Source organism: Chamaea fasciata, unplaced genomic scaffold (genome assembly GCF_029207755.1).
Source record: "Chamaea fasciata isolate MVZ Bird 193981 ecotype frontalis unplaced genomic scaffold, bChaFas1.0.hap1 SCAF_12, whole genome shotgun sequence".
Taxonomy (NCBI): Eukaryota; Metazoa; Chordata; class Aves; order Passeriformes; family Sylviidae; genus Chamaea; species Chamaea fasciata.
Window position 1 is genome coordinate 9,735,461 of NW_027094097.1, and position 21,390 is coordinate 9,756,850.

Consider the following 21,390-nt stretch of genomic DNA (forward strand, 5'->3'; position numbering starts at 1 on the left):
AGACAGTGCCTGGCCTTGTTCATCTGCCCATTGCCCAACCCCGAGGGTGCCTCCCAGCTGTGCTGTGCTGTTGGGAAACACTGGTGCTAGCCCCATTACCTTTTGACCTACTTGAGCTCTTCCGTACCCGTGTACCCGTTCTGCTAATTACAGCTCATCTTTCACAGGGGAAGCGGGGCTGGTTCAACCACAGCCACCTCCCACACCTTTCCTGGGGCTGCTCAAGCAGGTCCCTGGGAGGGGGGACACACACACCACATCTGCCTATGCTCCCCTTGCCCTAGGCTGTTTCTCCAGCTCCTGGAGCCTCCCATGACTAACAGGTTTTGAGATAATTGTTCTACTCCCTAATCTGATCTGCAGAAGATTCATGACATTGTTTTCAAAGTGCCATAAGCCATTTCCAGGGGCTCTAAGCCCATGAGGGTTGTGATTCATCCACATGCTGCTGCCATAGGTACTTAATCTTCTTCAAAACAGCAAGTCCTTCTTCCAGGGCTATTATCTCCTCAGGAAACACCACCCAAGCAAGCGCCTAACAGGGCACTTTTGCCTGTTCAGTGCTGATGGATATTTGTGCCAGCTCTTGCTTCCTCACACATGCCACGAGGTACAGTCCTTCCCTGGGAGCAGTTGTCTCAGGAGAGGGGACCACGGAGAGGAAGCCTCCTTCAATATCACTTGGGGGCTGGGTACCCACCATAGACTGTCAAACCCACAGGAAGGGGGATGCTGCACTAAAGCATAGCAGCCTCCTTGTCTCCCACATAACGTCCTCAAAGAGCCCTTGAATGGACAGGGGTTCACCCTTCACAGTGAAGATGTGAGACACTGGAGCCCATTGGCATCTGGGGCTGGAGACAGTTCAGAGGTGACAAAGGCTGTTGCACCACCTGGAATTAACTCTCATTTCCCCCCAAAGCATCTTGCAGGAGACAAGATTGATTACTCCTGGCACCAAATATTTGTGTCCTCCTACTGAACTTGTGAAGTTCTCTTGGTTCTGGTTGAACTTTGCTGCTGTAGCAGGAACTCTGTCATTGTGGTATTCTCTGGGGAGCGCAGATCCACAGGTGGCTGTGATTCAGCTAAGCCAGGTTCAGCTCCAGGAACCCTTTACTGCACCCAACAACATCCCTGTGATCCTTTCCCAAACTTAAGGCATGGGAAACTGAGTCTAAAAAAGTCCAGCCTGGAGGCATTTCCCATGGCACCACCAACCTCCTCCACAGCCTCCATGGAGCCACCTTAGCTCTCTGTTCTGGGACCTTCTTCCTCTTCTTCCCCAGCATTTTCCGTTCCTTGTTTCCAGCTTAATTGACAAAGTCCTTTCTTTGGTCTTTCCTTATATTTGGAAGCTGTAAATCACAGGTGACCATTGGTGCCCATTGTCTGCTGCATCTGATGCCATGTTTGTGGAATCAGCCTGAGATGCAGGTTTTGACCCTCCATCTGTAGTGGGTTTCCACACACCTCTGCTGGATGATGGGCACAGCCCAAACCTTTCCCCAGTGGCTGGGCAGGGCCTCCTTGCTCCCGGGGTGCTGTGGCTGGAGCAGCTCCTTTGCAGAGTACCAGAGCTGCTCCCCAGGATAGCCTTGCTGGCAGCACGGAGCATCCAGCCAAGTGCTGACCCTGGGTCTGGCTCTTTCCAAACCCCCTTGTCTTTGGAACATTCCTGCCTCTGACTTGTTTTTTCAGGTTGTGCACAATCCTGAGATATTTACACAACACAGCTCCATTTCCAGATGCATTCATGGCTTAGAGAGGTTTCACCTTCTGCCCTGGTGAGGACCTTATGTCACTGTGTCTTCACAACCTTTGCCAGCCAGGCTTTCTGCACCATGGTTCTTCAAACCAGAGCTGATTTTGGGCTGCAGCCTTACTCCTTCAGTGTGGCAATGGAGCAGTGATACTCTCAATTTATTCCATCTCCCCTAATACTTAGTGTTCTCCTGGGTCATGTGTGGTACCCATGGCAGGCTTGCTTTGCCAGCCCAACATCAACCTCCCGCCTCCCACCTCTCCCACGCTCATCACAGAGTCTGTATCTCAACACTGGGGTGATGGGGACGGGAAATGCGTCTCCCCCTTAGCCACAAGTCAGATGCCAGGGGAAGCTGACAGGGCCATGCTCCAGGTGACATCTGCTCCCTCTGCTCCTAGGGAAGGGGGCAGTAGGTCACAGCAGCTGTGACCTGGTTCCCATCCTACGCCTCCATCCTGCTGGGGAAGGTGGTTGCAGAATGGAGCATGTTGTCTGAAGTTGCTCAAGAGGGTTGAGGCCAGGAAGTAGAGTAGGTGTCCTCCAGCTGAGGCAGGAGGAGGAATTTTTGGGGGGGTAGATGATCACAATGCTTCTGGAAGATGGCCAGGGTGCACCAGTATTTGCAAGAAGTGCTCAAGATGTCTCTGCCCTGGGAAGAGAAGAGAGGTTGTGCTGTTACTGATGGGAACTGTACTTCTCACACAAGGTGGTGGGGGTTTATGGCAACCACAAGGCCAGGACCATGGGCAATCCCCCATCCTGAGCTTGGGGGTGGCAGTGGGGACATGCCCATGTAGCATGAAGCTGGAGCCAAGCTCAGAGTGTGGCAGCAAACAGGACCCTGTGCTGGGACAATCCAATGGAAAAGACGGAATGGAGAATGCAGGGAACATCTATCACAGTAAGGGTGGAAGCTACAGAAAAAGGTAAATGCAACATAAAGTGGAACCAGCCTCATTCCTGCTGTCCCCTGCTTCTCCCCGCTGCCTGGAACGGGGCCAGGGCAGGATGGGGGCCAGGGACAAGCCCTGGAGACACAGCTGATCATAGGGGACAGGAGCCTGTCGCTGCCGGCCAGACAAACAGCCAGGACCAAGGACGCGGCTGTCATTCAGCAGGAGACTTGAAAGACGCAGGCTGTGTGGCTGGGGAGGGGGAGCGGGGTGCGGCCCCGCCGGGTGCCAGGCAGGGGAGAACAACAAACTGAAGGCCAGCGGAGAGTCCCTGAAGAATGGCGGGGCACGGGGCGTCCTTTCGGGACATGAAGCGTCCTTTCGGGTGGCCTCGCAGTGCGTGTGGCCACCGTGCCCCCTCGTGGCAGCAAGACACAGCTCGTGGTCCCGGGCTGGTGTGGGCAGGAGGTGCGCAGGGATGGAGGCAGGGATGGAGATGGAGGAAGGAATGGAGGTGCTGGGTGCCATGGGGTGCCCTGGCAGGATCACTTCATCCCGCCTCAAGAAGTCCAGTGGGGGTGCAGCACCCCAACCCTATCTCTGTTGATGCTGCCTGAGGCCACACGTGCCCCAGGTCCCCACCAAGCCTCATGTGACCGCCCCAAAATCCCCTCAGCTTGCAAAGGTGCCTCCAGCATCCTGCCACCCCCTCTCCTTCTCAGGGGTCACCCCTGCCGGACATATTTTTGGCATAAACCACTTGTTCTGTGGCCAAGCCAAGCACTTCAGCCGCCGCTCAAGGGCAGCATGTGCCCAGGGCCAGGCTGGGAATCCTGGAAATAACACCAAGGCTGAAAAAATAAAAAGGTGGAAAAACCCAAACACATTCCCCTGCACCGTGCCTCAGTTTCCCCCCAGAAAGCCTTCAGCAGTAACAGTCCTGGGGCTGTCACATGTAATGTCATTTTAGGTACATGGAGTAGGTGCAGGGGGTCAAGAAGGTGCTTTCTCACCCCTTTCTCCTTCCTCCTGTGGCTCAGTGTTGCCTACCATAACCTCTTTGTCCTGTCTTTGCAGCCCCAAGTCAAGCACTCAGAGGACAGGAAAGCCAGACTGCGTCTTGAGGCACTTCTGGGACACTTGCAGCTCTCAGTGTGGCATCTTGCTGCTTTCAGGGCCACTCAGGAAGATCTCAGACATAATGCAAGCTGAGGCAGGCTGGCATGTCCACCCTCGTGGGAGAGAAACAACCCTGGCCAGAGATAGCCAGGAGGAAAAAGCTGCCCTGCCCGGTGGAGTTTTTCTTCATTCCTTGAAAGCCACAGAGACCTGCTGTGCGGGATTCAGGGCTGGAGGCAGCGCCAGGGCAGCGTCGAGGTGGAGCTGTCATGACAGATGACATGACACCATTCCTGAGTGCCTCTGCCACAGGTGACAGTGCCCAAAGCACCGCAGCTGGCAGAGAGGGATGCTCAGAAATGATACCTGCTGTGAGAAGCATCGCAGTCAGCACCCAGTGTGGGGTTTAATCAGTGTCTGGCATGGCATGAGCCACACTGAGACAGGAGGTGGCAGGAACGTCTCCCAGGCTCCCATAGGGAGAGGCAGATGCTGTCCCTGGTGCATTTACAGGAACAGGCAGCCTGTCTTTGCCAAGCACAGGTATTTCTGAGGCTGGCAGCTGGGGGACACATGGCTGCTATGCCCTTGACCTGCTCCGAGAGGGGAACAACCACGCTGCCTCTGAGTCTGGGTCTTGGTCTAGCTAAACCCCCCAGGAGAGGTTTGTAAAGGAGGGGTGAGGAGTGAGACAATTTTATTGTGCTGTGGCCTTGTGCTCGAGCGACTGCTCCTGTCCTTGAGTGTGCAGCCTTGAGCCTGGCAGCAGTCCTTGCTCCTTCTAGAAAAGTTCCCCCAGCTGTCCCAGTACAGAGGGGATCACGCTGTCCCCAGAGGGACAATGGTGCCTACAAGCCACAGGGCCGGCTGCGTGCTTGCCCCAGGGCACAGGGTTGGAGATGTGGGAGAAGGGATACTGGCTTGGGCAAGGAAGGAGTTTCACATCATTCTGGCCTCTCAGGTACAGGAACAAGAGACACTGGCAGCATATCAGATCATTTTATTGCCACAGCAGCCATGGGCCAGACCCAGTTCCCAGAGGGGGTCTGGGTCCAGCCCCTTGACCCCTCTAATACTGTTGAGAAGATGAACCCTGAGCCTCCAAACATGAGTGCTGAGCATCTTCCATCCCTGTCGCCATGGAGCAGCTCCGGGGCATCACTCCCATCCTGCTGCCTGCACCTCCGGGAGCTGGAGGCCAGCAGGGAAGAGTGAGGTGAGGCCAAGGGTGTGGAGCGTGCCTGTCCTGGAACTGCAGGGGCTGCCACCACGTCCTGCCCTGGGGCTGCTGGCAGTGGGGAGCAAGAGCCCCCTCGGCCCCCTCAAACCTCCATGCCAGGCGCCCGCCCCAGGCCCAGCGCCTGCATCAGGTCATCGCTGAGCCCGCTCTTCAGCGTCCGCCGCACTGCAGGAACAGGAGAGGTGGCACTGCAGCACATCCAGCACTGGGTGACAGAGTCCCCACGCGCTGGGGGCCTGCCCAGGCAGGGCCAGGGTAATGGGGTAGCATGGAGTTGTCTCAGGGTACGTCCTGTCTGGTGGGCTCAGCATGGCAGGTCATGGGTGGTTCTTGGGGAAGGGGCCAGAGAGGACACGGGAACAAGGACTAAAAGGACAAGGCATGGGGACAGAGCACAGAGACATGGAGATAGAACAGACCACAGCAACAGGGACAAAGATGAGAAAGAGTACGGGGATTGGGCAGAGCCTGGGAAGAGAGATGGGACAGGGCATGGCAACAAAGAGATGGGAAAGAGTAAGGTGACAGGGACACAGAGCTGGGAAAAAGCATCTGAGCAGGGACACAGACATGGGTTAGGGACACAGAGATGGGACAGAGTACAGGAGCAGAGCATGGGGACAGAGATAGAACAGGGCACAAGGACACAGGGACTTACAGGACTTTCTATTGCCACGGGACCTCCTTCTCTCCTTGTTGGGGCAGGGTCGGGGGTTGGCATTGTGAGTCACCGATTTCACCAGCTGGTCCATGATTTCATCTGAAGCATCATCGGGCGAGCTGGGAACGTCCTCCTGGGCTGGAGAGCCCTGGCTTGGGGTGCCATGCCCTGTTCCTGCATGGGGACAACAAGGATGCTGGCACCAGCTGTTCCCAGCCAGCTGGGCATGCCTGGAGCTCCTTTGCCATCCTGCTCCTACCCTGGCTGGCTCGGCTGCGGCGGGAAGGGATATCTGTGGGGGAGGTCAGCACAATCTTCATGCTCTCGTGACCCGCTTCCATCTGCTCCTTGGGGCTGCTGGACACCACGGCAGGCGGCAGAACTGCCTCGGCAATGCCGGAGAACTTCTCAGTCTGCAACGGGAGGAGAGGATGGTGCTGGGGACACGAGGAGCGTCGCCTCCTGGTGGCACCCAGCCGAGTGTCCCTGTGATTGTCCCGGTACCTCGGTGATGAGCCGTCCCCGGGTCTTGCTGCGCTCGCGGTGGGCGGCACGTTTCTTCTGCTGCTGCAGGACGCGCTCCCGGCAGGTGCGGTACTCCAGGGCGAACTCCCGCAGCAGTTTGCAGATGGACGTCACCTTCACGTCCCGCGCCGCGCTCGCTGGGTACCCCAGGTACAGCAGGAAGGAGTGAAACCTATGGGAACATCAGTCACAGAGGGCCACCAGCAGGACTGCAAGTTTCCTGCCCACGTTTCCTGCCCTGTCCTGCTTGTGTCCCCAAGCCACCAACCTGTTGAGGACACGCCTGTGCACCACCTTCAGGACGACGATGCGCTGGGTGCTGTCCTTGAGGAATTCTGTTAGCTTGGTCTTCAGCACTGGCTTGGTCTCATGCTTGGCGATCACCTTCAAGTTGTGCCAGGAGGCCCTGCACCTCCGCTCCAGCTGCACCAGGCTGTTGGCCAGCTCTTCAAAGTCAACCTGGAAGAGTGAGATGTCAGTCCTTGGCCATGCTGGCGAAGCTGGGCAGCCACAGGATCCATGCCCTCCCACTGCCCAGGTGTCACCTGCCTTGCCTCACCTTGGCGGAGCGGGTGATGGAGGCAATTTCTGAGTAGAGGTCAGTGGTTTCTGGGAACTTCTCTACCACCATCTGGCAGAGATGGTAGAGCAGGGACTGCCGGTGCACTGTGTCCTTCACTTCTGAGACCTTCTCCAGGTAGCCAAGCTCAAAGCCTCTGCTCTGAAACCCAATGGACTCAGCAGGGACTCTCCTCCCTATTCCAGCAGACCTCCAGTCTGCAGATCCACTAGGTCCCCACCAGCACCTCCCAGCTCCCCACAGACCCTTCTAGGTGCCCACACACCACGGCTGGTCCTCACCCAGCTCCTCACCTGGGAACCATTCAAGAAGTTGCCCATGGCCAGCAGTGTGGCCAAGATGCACTTGAATGTGTGATTTCTGGCCAGCTGCTCCATGCCTACCTTCAGATCAAAGAGCGGCTCTGCGATCTCCTGGGTGAGGGGAGAAGCAGGTGAGATCCCTTGGCCACTCTCTCCCTTGGGAGCTTCAGCATTCACCCATGAGGACAACCACCTCCTGATCAATCCAAGGCCATGCTTGCCTTGGGGACCTGCAGCCCATCCCCAGCCAGGATGGCACCTCCCATGTTTGGATATGACTGTTCCTCACCAGAAACATGCTTGGCTCAGTGCTGGGGTGTCAGCAGTGGGAAGGCAGAGGGGACGTGGGGTTCATGGCTCTGTACCTGCTCCAGGCTCTCATAGTCCAGCTTGAAGGCCCAGAGCTGGAGCCTGGCAGTGAGGTCACTGATGGAAGACAGAGAGAGCAGGAACTGCTCTGCAGAGCCCAAAGGCACATCAGGATTGGCCAACTGGGCCTCCTGGATCTTCTGTTTTTCCTCCTCAGTTGGGACCATGGTTAGGATTTTCTGGAGCAGGGAAAGAGGGATATGTCAGACCTCATACATGGGATGTGCCACCCCAGGCATCATGGCATGAACATCTCCCAGCCTGGGGGAATGGACTTTAGAGGAGTTGAGCTTGCTTCTCTTGTGCTCACCTCAATCCCTTCCTTACTGACTGCAAACTCATCGAAGTTGAGCACGGCTGTCTTGATTATATGGATGGGCGGCAGGACAGTGAGGCCAATGTTGATGGCATTGCTCCTCTTGGGGTCCAACACCACCACCACCTTCTTCCCATCCATGGCTTTCTGCAAAGAGGACAGGATGGATGGGGACAGCCAGGCAAAGGCCTCACCTTCATGAATTTATGAACACGGGGAACCAAACACAGACCAGGCAGTGAGCCAAACCAAATATGTGCACTGCCCATAATCATCCCCACTGAGCCTCCAGGCTTCTGGTGCCCATCCTTGACATAGGGTAGAGGTGACAGTGCATGCTGAGGATCCCCACAGGAACCCACAGGCTTCCTCCCACCCCACAAGTCCCCTTGGCCAACGGGTGCCCACTGGTACCTTTGAGGCTGGCGCTTCCTTTGACCGTGACTCAAAGAGATGCTCCAGTTTGGCAGCGTTGACCTCGACGTTCTGCAGGGATGCCCAGAGTGTCCCTTGGCCAAACCTGCCAGGCCCCACAGTGCCATCCAGCTGCTTCAGCTCCTTCCAGAAGAGCTTCACTGTCCTCTTCTTCTTGGCCTGGGAGGGGCCATCTGTTGTTGAGGGACTTGGCAGCCCTGGTGGGAGTGGGCAGCCAGGGATTGCAGGAGGTGGAGGTGGTGGGCAACCAGGGAGAGCAGGAGGTGGAGGTGGTGGTGGTGGGCAACCAGGGAGAGCAGGAGGTGGAGGTGGTGGTGGTGGGCAACCAGGGAGAGCAGGAGGTGGAGGTGGTGGTGGTGGGCAACCAGGGAGAGCAGGAGGTGGAGGTGGAGGTGGTGGGCAACCAGGGAGGGCAGGAGGTGGAGGTGGTGGGGGTGGGCAACCAGGGAGGGCAGGAGGTGGAGGGGGAGCCATGAAAGTTCCAGCACTCATTGCTTCAATGCCAGGATGGAGGAAAGACCCATTGGTCATTGTCCCTGAGTCCAGGATGTCAAAATCTTCTTCTTCCCCCAAATCAGTGAAGTCCAGGTCCTTGATCTTCAGCAGCACGGGGATGGTCTCCAGGCGCTCCCATGTCAGCTCTGTGTCCTTTTTGATGGGCATCATCCCAGTGTTCTCCAGCTTCTGTGTGTGGGTCTCGTCATCTATGCTGGACATGGCACGTACCAGCTTGGCATGAGCACTGGCTACTGGCCCGTCTGGAGCCCTGGCACGGAGCCGGGCACTCTCCTGCTCCTGACTGCTACTTCCCTTGGTGTCCATCTCCACCTCACCCTGGATCTGGGGGGATAAAGGCATTTCATGGAACACCTTCTCCCTCCCCGACTCTGAGGAGCCCTTGGCATAGAGCATGTCCAGCATAAACTTGGTGTCAGAGGAGATGGCGCTGCAGGAGTCAGTGGCGTCAGATCGAGCCAAACGAGACCCTGCAGGGAGAGAGGAAGAAGCTGGGACAATCTGCTTGGATGGGGCAGGTGGTGCTGGGCTCCACGTGGAGTTGGAGCCTGCTCTGCAGTGGGGTGTGCTCAGATGCTGGCATTTTGAGTAAGGAGGTACCATCAGCTCCTCCAAGGCTCTGGGTGTCACAGATAGAGGCATGGGATGGGGACTGAGGGGCCACTAATCCCCACTCCAGGGACCCAGATGAGCTGGGAACACAAAACCTGGCAGCACCTACTTATGCTGGTTGGCTCTGTCCTGGAATCAGAGGTGCCGTGGTCTCTTTCCCATGCAAGAGCAGTAGGATGTTCCAGTGTGGTATCGCTGAGGACATCAAGCCGTCCCTTGGCCATGGAAGAGATCTTCTCCTTCTGGGCTGCAGCCAGGTTCTCCAAAAAGCGAGCTCTGCAAGATGGGGTGGATGTTGACTGGGAGCAAGGCAGGGATGGGGACAACAGGGACAACCGACAAACCACACCATGCCACACTGCACAACCAGTCCTACAGCACAGAAACCCCCTGCACTGGCCACACCGCATCGGGGACACCAAGGATTCAACCTCCTCTCAGCCCTGCAGAGAGGTGATGGCCCCACAGCTGTGCCAACAGAGTGCTGCTGTCACCAGATGGTGCCAACAGACCTGGTGCTCACTGCAACCCTCATCCAAAAGCTGCAAAACCCAGGAGGGTACCAAAGCAGAGACTCAAGGGCACACTCCTGCTCCTCATGCCCTGTGTGGCAGGAGCCCAGATCCCTCTAGCCAGGTACCAGTCCAAGGAAGCGCATGCCTGGAGACACACGCATGCCTCTACTTACTCAAACTTCTTCAAAATAGGCTTGTCCCCATGCAAGGAGGGGGCATCCTCCCGCCTGAGGGAAAACAGGGGTTAGCCCCCACTGCTGGCAAACCCCCGGGGCTCTTGCGTCCTGCACACACCCACCTGGTAACCCTGCAGCATGGAACCCTTGCCCCATGGCCCCAGGGTTCACAGGGAGGCAGGAGAGCCCTGGCAAGTCCCTTCCTGCCCAGGCACCACGTGGCATCGTGTGCTGGAGAGATGGGACATTGTCTCCTGCACCAGGTCAGGACACCTGGAGTGGGTTGTTCCACCCCCAGCAAGGACACCTCACCCCAAAGCAGGGATCAGAGGGTGCCACATCCTGTGGGGTGATGGGGGAGCAGGTTGGGGTCCCACAGGTAGGACTTGAAGGGGAGAGGCAAGGGATGGGGGCAGCAAGATGGGTGCAAGTGCCTGCTCCCCCCAGAGCATCATAGGATAGGGCAAGGGAGAATTAATAGGACATTCAGCTGAAAGAGAGTAGGTTTATATTGGATATTAGGAAGAAATTCTTCCCTGTGAGGGTGGTGAGACACTGGCATGGGTTTTCCAGAGAAGCTGTGGATGCCCCATCCCTGTAAGACAAGGCTCGCTGCTTTGAGCAACCTGGTCTAGTGGAAGCATTGGTACTAAAGGGTTTTTAAGGTCCCTTTCAACCCAAACTGTTCCAGGATCCTATGATTCTATGATTCTGTGATCATGCTGGGAGGGAGCACACACATGCAGAGCGCAGGCACTTACCAGACAGGGGCAGTTTGGTGCAGCCTGCAAAGGAAAGACAGAAAGAGTGGGCAGAGGAGAGGGCAAGCGTGGGCAGAGAGGAGAATAAGGAGGAGCTGGAGCAGAGCTGTGCATGCCCGAAGGATGCCGTGGAGCCCCTGGCTGGACCCTTTGATCCCTGCTGCCCCCTCATACATCTCTCCAGCTCCAGAGCCCTCCCAGACTGCTTCCCCTGGGGGAAAGGCAGAGTGTGCCCTGGGATGGACACACCTCATGCTCCTGGGAGCCCATCTTGCTGCCCTGAGGAACCTCCATGCACCCAGCCCCTCCTGGCTCCTTACTTGTAGACGCTGCGCTCTCCTGGGCCCGGGGGCTGCTCCTTCTCAGCCGGGGGGGAGGCCAGGGCCAGCCGCACGCTGGAAGTGCTGTTGTAGATGCTGGTAGGACAGGGTCTGGAAGAAGTTGACAGAGACTGAGAGCAGATCTCACAGGACTGCTCTCCACCCTGGCACCAGCAATGCATCCAAGTGCTGCTTACGCAGCATCTCGGTGTCTTCACCATCCCAGGAGCATCCCCACCGCAGAACACCTCCAGCTGCACTTACTCTGCTGGGCTGCTTGGTGCAGGGACAGGCAGGATGTCCTCAGCTGGGGGCTCCTTTGGAGTGCCAGGGGACCCCAGCAATGGCTGGGCATTGGCACTGAAATCCTGGGAGCCACCCTGGGAACGCCAACCACGCCGGCCCTCATCTGTCCTCCTCCGCTCTTTGCGTCCCCCTGGGGGAGGCTCTTCCACATCATCCTCCAGCTTGAGAGCACTCTGTGAAGGGACCAGGGCCATGGCATGGGAACAGCAGCATCCCTGCCACCCCATGCACTCACCCTCCCTGCTGGAGGCAGGTGCCACATGCGCAGATCCTGCTGGAGCCCCGCTCACCTCATAGAGTGTGAACTGCTGTTTCAAGTCAAGGTCAGTGCCTTTGCTGCCCAGGTACTGCTGCACCACCTGCTCCATGCCCTGCTGCTCCAGGCAGTCGGTCACGTCGTAGAAGGTGTCCTGGTCTGGGAGGGCTGCCAGCGTCTGGGCGGAATCAGAGGGATGCTGCTGGCACTGGGGTGACCCACACTGAGCCCCAGTAGTGTGGCACCACGGGGACACCCCCACAGACCTTGTTGATCAGTGTCATGGTGAACACCAATAGCTCTGTGTCAGCCCCGTTGCGCTGCTCCAGGATGGCCATTAGGTTGGACCACGGACAGGCACCTGGGAAGAGAGGCATGAACAGGTGACACGCAGGCCGGGAGGGGACACTGCCCCCAGCAGGGACCTCGCAGGAGGCTGGAGCGGCACTCACCTCTCGCCTGGTCCACGGCATTGACGGCGCGGATGAGCAGCAAGGCGTTGGGCTCTGTGTACTCCACAAACACCAGGAGCAGCTTCAGTGCTGTCTTCACCACCAGGCGAAACTGGGACAAGGGATGGCAGCTGAGACAGCAGCAGCAGTGACAAGGGCCTGCCAGTGTGCTGCTGAGGCACTGTGGGGTGGCTGTGCCCATGCCCCAGGACTGGGAGCTTTGCCGTAGGGCCAGGGACCTGCAGCTGTGTGGCTGATGGCCAAGAGGCACCGGGAAGGGACCTGGAGCAGGAGTGTCTTACTCAAGCTCTGTGCCTGGGAATTGGTCACATCAGGATGGGGAGATCCTGAGTGACTTTCAGATGGCTGGGAGCAGGACCCAACACTAGCAAGGAACCAGAGTACCAAGCCCAAAAGCAGTGAAGTACATCCTCCGAGCGATGGTGCAAGGGGACAGCCAGAAGCAGGAAAGGGGGTGCAGTGGAGGGCACAGGCAGCCCCCCAAGAGCAACAGGCACTCACTGGGCTTCCTGACAGCGTGTACAGCCACTGGACGGTCTCGTTGTGGTTGATGACACCCTGCATCCCATCCACGAAGAGCATGATCTGGCTCAAGGCTGCAAAGCAGAGAGAGGGCAGGCCGATGGTGCGGCAGGCGGGGGCTGGGAATTCCCATCCCTGCACAGCATCACTGCAGCAAGGGCAATGTCTGGCTGCTGGGAAGGCAGAGTAGCCCTGGGAGACCTTCTGTCTCGCCCACCCTGAGTGCCAGCCTTCCTCCCTGGGGATAAGCATAGAATCCTGGAATGCTTTGGGTTGAAAGGGACCTTAAAGACCCATTCCAACTCGCCTGCCACAGGAAGGGACACCTTCCATTAGACCAGGTTGCATCAAAGACCCATCCAACCTGGCCTTGAACACTTCCAGGGATGGAGTATCCACCACTTCTTTAGGCAACCTGCTCCAGAGGTTTGCCCTGTGCCCAAATACCAACCCCGGAGGATGTAATTCTGGTAGTTCTGGTCGGCCTCTGCCCCCACTTTGATCAGGCATGTCAACCCCTCCAGGTTCACGAACTCTGGCACCAGGTCCTTGTCCTCCTGTGGGGAGAAGGCCAAGTGTTACTGCAGTGTGGGGTGGGCAGCCAGCCCTGGGGGAGCCCCTGCCCCAGCCTGCACCAGCATCACCTCACCTGGAAGAGCTGCTTCAGGGAGAAGAGGGACCTCCGCAACTCCGGCCCCTGCGAGTTGTACAGCTTCTCTGGGAGGAAAGGAGAGATGTGCTGTGAGTGGCTCACTGCTGAACTGGGGCTTCCAAATGCCCCCAGCTTCCTGGGAAAGCCCCGCATCCTGATTTATCCTGATCCCTGTGCCATCACCCCAGCATTGCCCCAGCTGTGGGACACGCTGGCCGGAAGCAGCTGCTGCTCCACAGCTACGTATTTCAGCCCTCCCACTTTCCTTTCCTTTTTTTTTTTTTTTTCCCTCTTTTTCTGACCAGCAATGACACAAATATCCCCTCTGGTTTCCTGTGCAGAACCTAAACAGGAACACAGGCAGGAGGTTGAGCTACTTTTAGCCATCCCTCCCTGGGCACAGCCATGCCATGGTTCCAGAAATCCCAGCAGCCCCAGAGCTTGGGAAAAACCACAGGATGGGGATAGGAAGGCCAGTAGTGTGACACAGGTTGCTCGGGGACAGGACTGTCACTGGGCTGGAGACTATGTGCTTATGGGGGTGGTGCCTGCAGGCAGGAGCCAGTGTGGAGCAGCTGGGGCATTGGGAAGCGGGAAAACACCATGAAGACACCAAAGCCATTGGGAGCCAGCACTTCCCACATGCAAAAATTGAGTTAACCACGTATCCCAACTTATTTGGGTCAGGCATAGAGCTGTAACAAGCTAAAAACAAGATGTCCAAGTAGTCCTCCAGACGTGCCCTGTAAAACAGTGTCCTGGCAGCCTCCCCCACTCGCTTATCAGCTTGTCAGAGAGCTGAGAGGGAAGGCAGAGCTGCTGGGAGGAAAAGCAGAAGAGCTCAGGGTTCAGACAGAGCCTGGGAACTGCTGGCAAAGAGCATGAGCATGACCCTGACCCTGAGCTTCCTGCCCCTTCCTGCATGGTTCAGCTGCAGCCTTGCCCAGCCAGCTGATGCCCATCTGGCATCACTCTGCTTAGTGCTTGTTTTCCCGCTGCCAAAGACAAAAAAAAGGCTTGAGACTCCTGAATATTTTGCAAGACCTCAGAGCAAGCTGCCTGAACCATGGCAGCACTTTCTGCTGCGCAAGAGCCCTTTGTTTATGTCTTCACAGCTATATTTAGAGGTGGCCTGAATGACCCAGAATAACTGCAGTGGGTGGTGGGCTCCCAGCCCAAGAGGCAAAAGTCCTGATCTCTGAGGATGGAGGGGATTAACCCAGCGGGTAGGCCATGAGGACCACGTCCCCTGGTCTGTGGGAGGGGTTATGGGGTGGAAGCAGCACTCTCAATCACAAAAACCCTGGCCAAAACTCACTGCAGAGGCCAAACCTCCACCATCGAGGGCAGTGGAGCTGCTGGACCAGCCTGGAGGAGGGAGCAGCCCCGACTCACCAATGATGGCGTGGACTCGGACGGAGAGCTGTGTGCGCAGGATCAGGGTCGGCCGTCTCCCCTTCCTAAGGTGGAGGAAAATGCAGTGTGAGTGCCTGCAGGGGGATCACCACAGCCCCTGGCTCCTTGCCTACGGTGTTCACAAACACACATATGGGGTCCCTGTGTCCCCACAGGACTCAGGTACCCCATGTGCCTCACCTGACCTCCTCATAGAAACCCTCCAGATCATCCTTCTGTTCCAGCAGGGACAAGTCAAGGTCCAGGTAGTGTCCAGAGGGTGAGACCTGCAGCGTGCAGTCCTCCAGCTAGGGATGCAGACAGCCAGGATGAGCACCCATGCCCACCACAGCCAGAATGGCTCCCAGAGTATTCCCAGGTCACCCTCCTGCCCACACCGAACTCAGCTGGCAGACACACCCTGGAGTCGGGTGGCATGTCCCACCTGTGCCCAGGCACTGGCACTGCAGGGAGATGCCCCAGCACCTTCTGCCTCAGCCTGGCGCTGATTGTGGAAAAACATGGAGCCCCAGGCTGGAAAAGGCTGAGTGAGGGCCACCATGGAGCTCCCTGGCAATCCCTGGGTGGGAACGATGGTAGAGGTTGATTGGCTCCCTGGGGCTCCACTTAGTCAGCAGGGCTGCGACTGGGGCAGGATCCGTCTCCTCCCAGGGCTGGCAAATTGCCCCCGCCTGCAGGGACTGGGTCTGAGGGAACTGTCAGGCACCCAGCCCAGCCAGGGACACCCCAAAGCAGGGCAAAGCCCTGGGATGTGCCCTGGCTGACACACCCTTTGACTCAACCCAGAGACATGTGGCATCTTCCATCAGGATTTGGATAAGCACAGCCCTGAGACAAGGCTGGGGCAAGGGCATCTTCCCAGAGAGTCCATTCATAGTGACCATGATGTACAGCCAGTGGGCACAGCACCCACAAAGTCCATGAGGCACCCTGGAGCCAGCAGCACCCCACAGTACCCAGGCATGTCTTCTGGGATGTGGCAATTCACCCTCGAGGCACGAGTAGAAGCAGAGGGAGGGCAGTGCCAGCACCCTGCCTTCCCTGCACATCTGGATCTGTTCCTAAAGCGTTTGCAACTCCCCTGCCCCACCCTCTCCCTGCTCACCCCACCTCCGAGGAACAGATCTGCACGGCAGGAACTGCAGACTGGGGATAAAACCCCATTACTAAAGCAGCTCGTGGTGCAAACAAGAGCAAGCAGCACAAGCAGCAATAGGAGAGAGAAGGAGGAATCCATCAGCCATCCAAACCCCACCTCAATTTCAGCCCCAAATTGCAAAAGCTCCGAGCACAGTCCTGTGGCTGAGGAGCTCAGATGGGAACAGTCGCAGCTCCTCTGCCTTTCCCATCAATGTCTTTCCCCACTGTGGCCCTGGAGACCCCACAGCAATACTGGGTATGGCTCCTGCATCTCACTGGGATTCCTTTCCATTACATTCCCGTGTCCTTGCATCCCAACATTGTGCATGAGCTCACTCATATGAATTCACTGTGAGTGTGTTGTTAATACCAGGCAATAAAGTAGAATGCCACATGCATTGAAGTAATTAATACAGACCACGCCTCGGGATAACGGGCAATTTGGCAGGGCACTGTTGTTGGGCTGGATGTTGATATGTCTGACTCTACCTCCCGTGGACACTGGCCACGCCAGCCAGCCATGGCAATGTGGAGCAAACACAGGCTGCTGGCACTGCGCAGGCACTCCTGGCTGCCAGCTCTGCCTTCACAGCGTGAGTCCCTAACATTGACCCCACACAGGATTTGCTCACTGGGGAATGCTTCAATTCCTCCACTGGGACAGGCTGTCCTGTATCCCTGCATCTACCTGGGCATCCCTGCATCCACCCAGCCAATCCTGAATACTCCTGGGCATCCACCCAGACATCTCTGTATCCTGGCCACCCCTGCATCCACAGAGGCATCTCTGCCAGCCTCTTGGGCATCCCCTCAGGCATCCCTGCATCCACCCAGGCACTCAAAGACAGCAAAGAGCAAACCACCCCCAGTACAAGAGCCTTGCCTTCTCTGGGCTGCCACAGCCCCAGCAAGCCAGAGTTAAACATCCCCAGCTCCTTTGGGGGTGGTGACATGTCCCATCTGGCGGGGGGAGGCCAAGCCCCTGGGACGTGACCCCGTGTATTTCCTGTGTGAGCTTGGCAACATTTCCCACTAGGGATGCTCCTGGGGATGGAGAGAGGCTGTCCCAGGCTCCTGTTGCCCTGCCAAAAATCCTGGGCAGCACTTCCACGCCAGGAAGCAGCAACTGCCCCAGGGCCAGGGGTTATTCAGACAAGGGGTTTATACCCTGTAGGACCAAGCAGGAATCTCAGTGTCATGCTGCTGGAAGCAGCAAGCTGGGGTCACAGGTTACTGACAGCCCCCAGTGCAGGGTGGCTCTCATTCATCTGTCTCCTGCCTGGTAAACCATTAAAAACTGAGCCAGACTTTGAGGGCAATGGGGACTTGAGAGCAAAGCAGAGCTGGGAGAGGAAAGTGTCCCACACTCACACATCCAGCCTGCAGCTCCTGGGAGTCCCAGCCACCCTGCAGCAGGGTGGATGTCCTTCACCAACTCATGGGGAGGTTTTGGTGTCTTGCGGAGGACACAATGCTGGTGCCAGCCCTGACGTGGAACAAGGACCCACGACCTCGGAAAAGTTTGGTGTTGAATGCCCCATCCCTGGAAGTGTTCGAGGCCAGGCTGGATGGGACTTGGAACAAGAGGTCTAAAGGAAGGTGCTCCTGCCCATGGCAGCAGGGTGGAACAAGATAATCCCTTTAAGATCCCTTCAAATCCAAACCATTCAAGCATTCAATGGGGGTGCGATGGAAACCTCCCCACCTCCAATATGGAGACATCATCCATGCACAGAACTCACACCACCCACCACAGCATCACATTTTCCTGCTCACCCCTATCACAGCATCCCCACATGGAAGGATGCTCTAAGGCCAGGCAGTGAATATCCTCTTTATCTGCCAGCAAAGGAAACACCTTTACCCCCTTTCTAACACTTTCTTTTTGCAGTAACAACAATTTCCCAACATTGCTGCAGCTCTTATAGAAAGGCTATGGGGAAATTACAGAGAAAATATATTATTCGAATATAGTAGGCAGCAGTTAAACACAAGGCACTGACAAGTCAGAAAGCCCTGGCATCAGCAGCTGCTGCTCATCCTCCCAAAACACACAGGGGCTGGCAGTTTATAGTGTTACACCAGCCACAGGACCAGCCACAGGACCAACCCCAACCCTAACACCAGCCAACCACATTCACCACAATTTGGTTGCAGGGTTAAGAGGGGTGTTGAGGTGCTTATTCGCTCCTGCATGATGGATGGCAGCAAGTGGATGAGAACACTGCCACTGCCTTATCACGGGGGCAGGGAATAATGCCCAAGCCAGGAGAGATCTCTGGAGGTCACACAGAGTTGGACCAGAAGTGCAAACTTGCTTCCCTCTCAAAGCTTCTCCAGCTGGGCTCATTGCTCATTGACAGGTCTCCTGTTGCTCATCAACAGACCTGTGGCAGTGGGAGGACCCCAGTCCTGGGCAGCAGTTGGTGTCCTGGAAAAGCCATGGCATGAATGCCTGGCTGCAGCTCCCTTCCCAGGATCCATGCAAGGATGGTGTTGGGGGCTGGAGGAGTGCTCGGGCCTGCTGAGCACCAACACCCAGCATCACTGACGACCCCTCCTCCCTGCTTTCATGCCTTCCAGAGGTTAAGTGGGGCAAAGACCCTCACCAAAGCTCTCCTCAAGCCTGTTAGGAAACAGAGGGCAGCAGGGCTGTGGGATGGGGATTGCGCACTTCACACACAGAGATTGCCCCACCAGGACGCCTGTTGAGCACAAGAGCTCTCAGTAAGCTTATGGCACTGAGGCCAGCGACCTGTTTGCTCTTCCCAGATTTCCGGGGGAGGAAGAAGAATGCAAAACATCAGTTTTACAATTGTTTGGAAAAATCCCCAGATTCAAAGGTGAGATAGTGTAGTGCTCAAGGGAGGCAAGGGAGTGCAGGGGCCTTTGGGGACTTAAAGGACAGCCAAAAAAATCTGCCCTGTCAAAACCTGCCTGCAGAGGTTCAGAAAACACCCACGCCCTGCCCAAGCATCACCCAAGGGTACTAGAAAAATGCTGGAAAGCGGGAGAAGATAGTATCAGCCTGGAGGCAAACAATGCAGCAGCAGCAAACAAAGCAGGAAGGTATTTCCAAGCACAAACACACTTCCCGGACAGCATGAAAAAGCCATCAGTGACAGGTCGTGCTCACGGAGAGGAAGCACCAAGGGTCCAAGGGTGTCATGGGGCAGGACAGACTATTGAAGGCAGTGATGCTTGCAACAGAAACCTCTTGCTCTTCATCTCTAAGCTGTTCCCAGCACAGGGAGCTGCTTAGCTGGGCCCAGCAAGGGTAGGACTCAGCTGCTCTCCCATGGCACGTCATCCCCTGGGTGCCTTCGGTTCAATCTTCCTCCAACGATGAGGGTACCCCAGCCCAGCTCCCTCCTGGCTGCTGCATCCTCTTCCAGTGCTCTGCAGGTCCAGGTAAGCTGCCCAGCAGGACTAACCTGGCACCACGCATCCCCAGCTGAATTTTTTTTTACAGCCAGTTCCTTGGGAAAAATCTGACTGTTCATTTACTAATTTTAGGGCGGTGACTAATGGAGCTGAGTGCTACCTGGCACAAAAGGCACCAGGGGAGGCCTTGGCTGGTCATGCCAGGGGAACGGCATCTGCATGGCTGCAAGGGTGCCAGCTCTGAATTTCGACTGAACTGGGTGGTTCAGGAGACCGACCTCACTCCACAGGCTGTAAATCCCTGTGCAGGAGGCTCCCAGTGAACACATTTACTCACGCAAAGCAGTCAGCATCCCAGCTTGTCAGGTGGGACATTCTGCAGCCCTTGCTGCCTCAGAGAGTGCTATGTGGTAAAGGCAGCATGGTTTATAACCTATATAATCCAGAAATCTGGTTTATGAACCCAGAACAGGATCCAGACTGTTCACCTGTGATTTCATTGAGAGTCATGGGATTATACAGGGAAACTACAGGAAAAAAATATCCAGAGCTTGGCTGAGGCAGAGAACAGAGCCTGAAATCCCAGGATCAACACACTTCTGCTGGGCACAGGACCTCCTAGCAATGCTCCTGCCCTCGGGAACGCAGTGTCCAGCCTCCCCTCCCCCTCCCACTGCCCCGTGCCACCATGGCAGCACTCCGGGCTGGCGATCCCGTTACAGCCAGCTCCTGCCCAGGGAGCACAGCACACGCCTGAAATTTGAGTTTGCTCCATTCGTCATGTCTCCAGGCTGTTTGTTCCCAAACAAACTCCCTTTACTCACTGCCTAAAAATCCCATGACGGTGACAACATGAGACGCTGCCTCTTTGCTCCAAGAAATATGAAAAGGGGAATAAATGGGAGGGGTTTTCTTTTGGTGCAGACAAAGGTCTCAAAGTGATCCCTTCTCCCCTGGAAGGTCAGCAAGCTCAGTGTCAGGCACATCGAGCTGATTTTCCCCCTCCTGCTGCCCCATCTCTCTGCTCCGGCTCTGACTCCAAAATCCCCCAGACAGCCGGGGGTCCTGCCTCCCTTCCCTGCACTCCTATAGTGCTGCAAGATGGACATGCTCAGCTAATGCCAAGCTCTGCTGGTGCCCACATTCCTAAGGGAGAAAACAAGCCTGTCCCCATCATGAGAAGGATGCTCCGAGAGCAGCACGCCCACAGGAGATACCCAGGGAGGGTACCCTGTCTCCCCTGTCTCCTCCACTTCCCAGCCCGAGACAGACTTGAGGACACACAAACAAGACACGGTGCCTCGCTTCACATTCGGCCTCCTGCCTTCCTCCCAGCTGAAGGAAATTGCTCAGCATGGATTTCCGTACTGTTCTCTGGTGACAAAGCTGCTGCCGGGTCCGGTGAGATGAGGGGCTGGCGAGGAGCTGCAGGGGCTGGTGGCCCTCCGCCCCCATCATCACCTCCCCAGGTTCTAGATGCCGCAGAAAGCAGGAACACTGGAAGGGTCCCAGGTGGAGAAGGTGTGCTCTGCCCATGGTTGGCGGTGTGGAAGTGCGAGGCCGGTGGGGAACACGCTGCCTGGCTCAGCCCCGACGACACGGGATGGACGCCTGCCCTCATTCTGCTTCCCCCTGCGAGGGTTCCTGCTTGCTCTGAGCAGCACATCCTCTTCCTCCCGCCGACTCATTCGGGGCCGGCCGAGGCTGGCATCTCCGGCAGGGGCTCACAAATCCCGCCGTGACTCACACCGGGAGCGCTGCCCGGGATCCACCGTCCGACCCCTCGGGCCCCGGTCCCCTCTAGCCAGCAATCCCCACCCCGTCTCCCGCACGGTGCTTTCCCCGCCGTCCCCGTCCCTGCTCACCGGGAGTGGGGCCGCGACCAGGCGGTGAAGCGCGGGCAGCTGCGCCCCCAGGGCCAGCGCCTCCTCCAAGGCGTAAACCGGGGCTCGTCGGGGCTCCGGGAAGCTGCCGAAGGCGAAGGGATCTGCGTCCTCCAGGTACTGCACCCGGCATGGCACGGTCGCCTCCGCCGCCTCCACCACCGCCATACCGCCGCCGCCGCCGCCGCCGCGGCCCCGTGCGACACCGCGGGCGGGACGGGCACGGCCTCGGCCCGGCCCTCCGCCCCCC

General features: G+C 57.3%; 1 protein-coding gene across 2 annotated transcripts; it reads right to left on the reverse strand.

The window, feature by feature from the left end:
- Positions 1 to 4,766: 4,766 nt before the first annotated feature.
- On the reverse strand, positions 4,767 to 21,323 carry FHOD1 (formin homology 2 domain containing 1). 2 transcript variants are annotated; one of them, XM_066194480.1, is made up of 24 exons: positions 21,123 to 21,323; positions 14,914 to 15,020; positions 14,713 to 14,777; positions 13,315 to 13,382; positions 13,117 to 13,222; positions 12,645 to 12,739; positions 12,123 to 12,234; positions 11,937 to 12,031; positions 11,705 to 11,848; positions 11,373 to 11,587; positions 11,109 to 11,219; positions 10,789 to 10,812; positions 10,025 to 10,078; positions 9,446 to 9,612; positions 8,188 to 9,194; positions 7,768 to 7,920; positions 7,454 to 7,636; positions 7,080 to 7,199; positions 6,766 to 6,927; positions 6,475 to 6,665; positions 6,186 to 6,378; positions 5,941 to 6,094; positions 5,679 to 5,855; positions 4,767 to 5,185 (listed from the first exon to the last, which is right to left on the reverse strand). In XM_066194480.1, the coding sequence occupies exons 1-24, from the start codon at positions 21,306 to 21,308 to the stop codon at positions 5,103 to 5,105; spliced, it is 3,972 nt and encodes a 1,323-aa protein (XP_066050577.1). In that variant the 5' UTR covers positions 21,309 to 21,323; the 3' UTR covers positions 4,767 to 5,102. The 2 variants fall into 2 exon arrangements, with proteins under 2 accessions (XP_066050577.1, XP_066050578.1); XM_066194481.1 differs by lacking the exons at positions 10,025 to 10,078; positions 10,789 to 10,812.
- Between the last annotated feature and the right edge of the window lie 67 nt (positions 21,324 to 21,390).